The 2,500-nt window shown below is 30.5% G+C and overlaps 1 protein-coding gene across 2 annotated transcripts in view; it reads left to right on the forward strand.

Annotated features, from left to right (window-relative positions):
• Nucleotides 1-2,500, forward strand: part of LOC144969988 (uncharacterized) — a 39,349-nt gene that overhangs the window by 17,280 nt on the left and 19,569 nt on the right. The window contains exons 4-5 of one of the 2 annotated variants that reach the window (XM_078909113.1): nucleotides 705-857; nucleotides 2,008-2,160. In XM_078909113.1, coding sequence (XP_078765239.1) covers nucleotides 705-857; nucleotides 2,008-2,160 — 306 coding nt within the window. The remainder of the gene's footprint in view (nucleotides 1-704; nucleotides 858-2,007; nucleotides 2,161-2,500) is intronic. The other variant, XM_078909114.1, reaches the window with a different exon arrangement.

Consider the following 2,500-nt stretch of genomic DNA (forward strand, 5'->3'; position numbering starts at 1 on the left):
TATGGTTACAAATAGTCCAGCTTATTGAGTATGACAAAAAGAAATATGTATGAATTAGGCTGTCGCACTCGAGAAGCGTGTGTTATGTTCAAGGCGAAAGGAATGCATTATCAATCATTATGGACACAAGCATGTGTTCAAAAAGAAATCAAACAATCAGTCTATTCATGTCGTTGGGGCAGTGTGTCTCTGCTGTACTTTCTTTCTTTCGTACATGAATGGTACTGAGTTCGAAAGTACACTGCGCTGTGCGCTTTTAAACAAGTCACTTAGCCCTAGCTCAGGTTGCGGCACTGCACTACGTCTGATACCGGGTTGTTCCACTCTTCCCCTGGAATAGATCCTAAAGATAAATCAAATTTTTCCTATGGGATGAATAAAGGGCATTTTATCTTATTATTATTTAATTATTTTATTATCAAACTCAAGGAAGGAAAACGTTTCAACTGTAGATTATTTAAATGGTATATGATCAATGAAAATTTCTGTTATCAACTGAGTGACCCAGTTCTTATTTGTTGATTTAGCCAATAAAAGGTTTTATGAAACTTACCTGAAATCCATATTAGCTCTAACTGGTGAATGGATGTTTGATTACCTCTCTTACAATTAAAACAATTTGAAAGCTACCAAATAGTTACACATCAAACAATATGTTTGTAGTGGATTCATTTCCATCCAGTTTTATTGTTTTACCTCCCCAGTGATCAAAGTACGCCAGGACAAGAAAGATCCAATAAAGGTGGAAAAACCAGGAAAAATAAAAATGATAGGGGTCGCAACAAGAAAAATGACCGTCCCAGCCAATATGGTGGAGGTTCGAATTTCATGGACGGTGTTTTTGGTGGAATGTTCAGGTAAAATAAAATGATTTACCATAGACGCAAAAATGATTTCTAAATCAGTACTTACATTATCAGTCGTTTTAGACCTAATATTTTATCCAAGGATATAATTTTGATCGCTTAGACCATCAAGTAATTCTCAGATCTACTTAAACTTTTTTGTAAAATTGAGATCGAGAACAATATTTTTATATTTTGTTGATTTTGCTATGAGATTATGGTTAATAATCTGTGGGATTTCATTGGCTGCGGGAATGTTTTTGTTTGTGGTGGGAGATAATAATAATAATAATAATAATAATAATAATAATAATAATAATAATAATAATAATAATAATAATAATAATAATAATAATAATAATAATAAATATAATAATAATAATAATAATAAATAATAATAATAATAAAAATAATAATAATAATAATAATAATAATAATAATAATAATAATAATAATAATATAATAATAATAATAATATTATATTATTGTTCATAAATATGTCGATTTGTCATTCAGGTTGACCGCAAAGAGACCTCGTGTTATATTCATAGTGAAAGGAATGCATTATCACTCATTATTGACACAAGCATGTGTTCAAAAGAAAATTTAAACAATCAGTCTATTCATGTCGTTGGGCAGTGTGTCTCTGCTGTACGTTCTTTCTTTCATACATGAATGGTACTGAGTTCGAAAGTACACTGCGCTGTGCGCTTTTAAACAAGTCACTTAGCCCTAGCTCAGGTTGCGGCACTGCACTGTGTCTGATACCGGGTTGTTCACTCTACCCCTGGAATAGATCCTAAAGTTAAATCAAATTTTTCCTATGGGATGAATAAAGGGAAATGTATCTTAGTATTATTATTTTTTAAATTATCAAACTCAAGGAAGAAAAACGTTTCAACTATAGATTATCTTAATGGTATATGATCATTGAAAATTTTCTTTTATAAACTGAGTGACAAAGTTCTTTTCTGTTGATTAAGCAATATAAAAGGTTTTATGTGACTTACCTGATATCAATATTAGCTCTAACTGATGAATGGATGTCTGATTACCTCTTTTAGAATTAAAACAATTTGACAGCTTCCAATTAGTTACACATCAAACAATATGTTTATAGTGGATTCATTTCCATCCAGTTTTGATTGTTTTACCTCCCCAGTGATCAAAGTACGCCAGGACAAGAAAGATCCAATAAAGCTGGAAGTGCCAGGAAAAATAAAAATGATAGGGGTCTCAACACGAAAAATGACCATCCCAGCCAATATGGTGGAGATTCGAATTTCATGGACGGTCTATTTGGTGGAATGTTCAGGTAAAATAACATGATTTACCATAGACGCGAAAATGATTTCTAAATCAGTACATACATTATTAGTCGTTTTAGACCTAATATTTTATCCAAGGATATAATTTTGATCGCTTAGACCATCAAGTAATTCTCAGATCTACTTAAACTTTTTTGTAAAATTGAGATCGAGAACAATATTTTTATATTATGTTGATTTTGCTATGAGATTATGGTTAATAATCTATGGGATTTCATTGGCTGCGGGAATGTTTTTGTTTGTGGTGGGAGATAATAATAATAATAATAATAATAATAATAATAATAATAATAATAATAATAATAATAATATAATAATAATAATAAT

The sequence above is a fragment of the Berghia stephanieae genome, chromosome 4 (assembly GCF_034508935.2).
Source record: "Berghia stephanieae isolate SIO BIC M18660-M18661 chromosome 4, UCSD_Bste_1.3, whole genome shotgun sequence".
Lineage (NCBI taxonomy): Eukaryota > Metazoa > Mollusca > Gastropoda > Nudibranchia > Aeolidiidae > Berghia > Berghia stephanieae.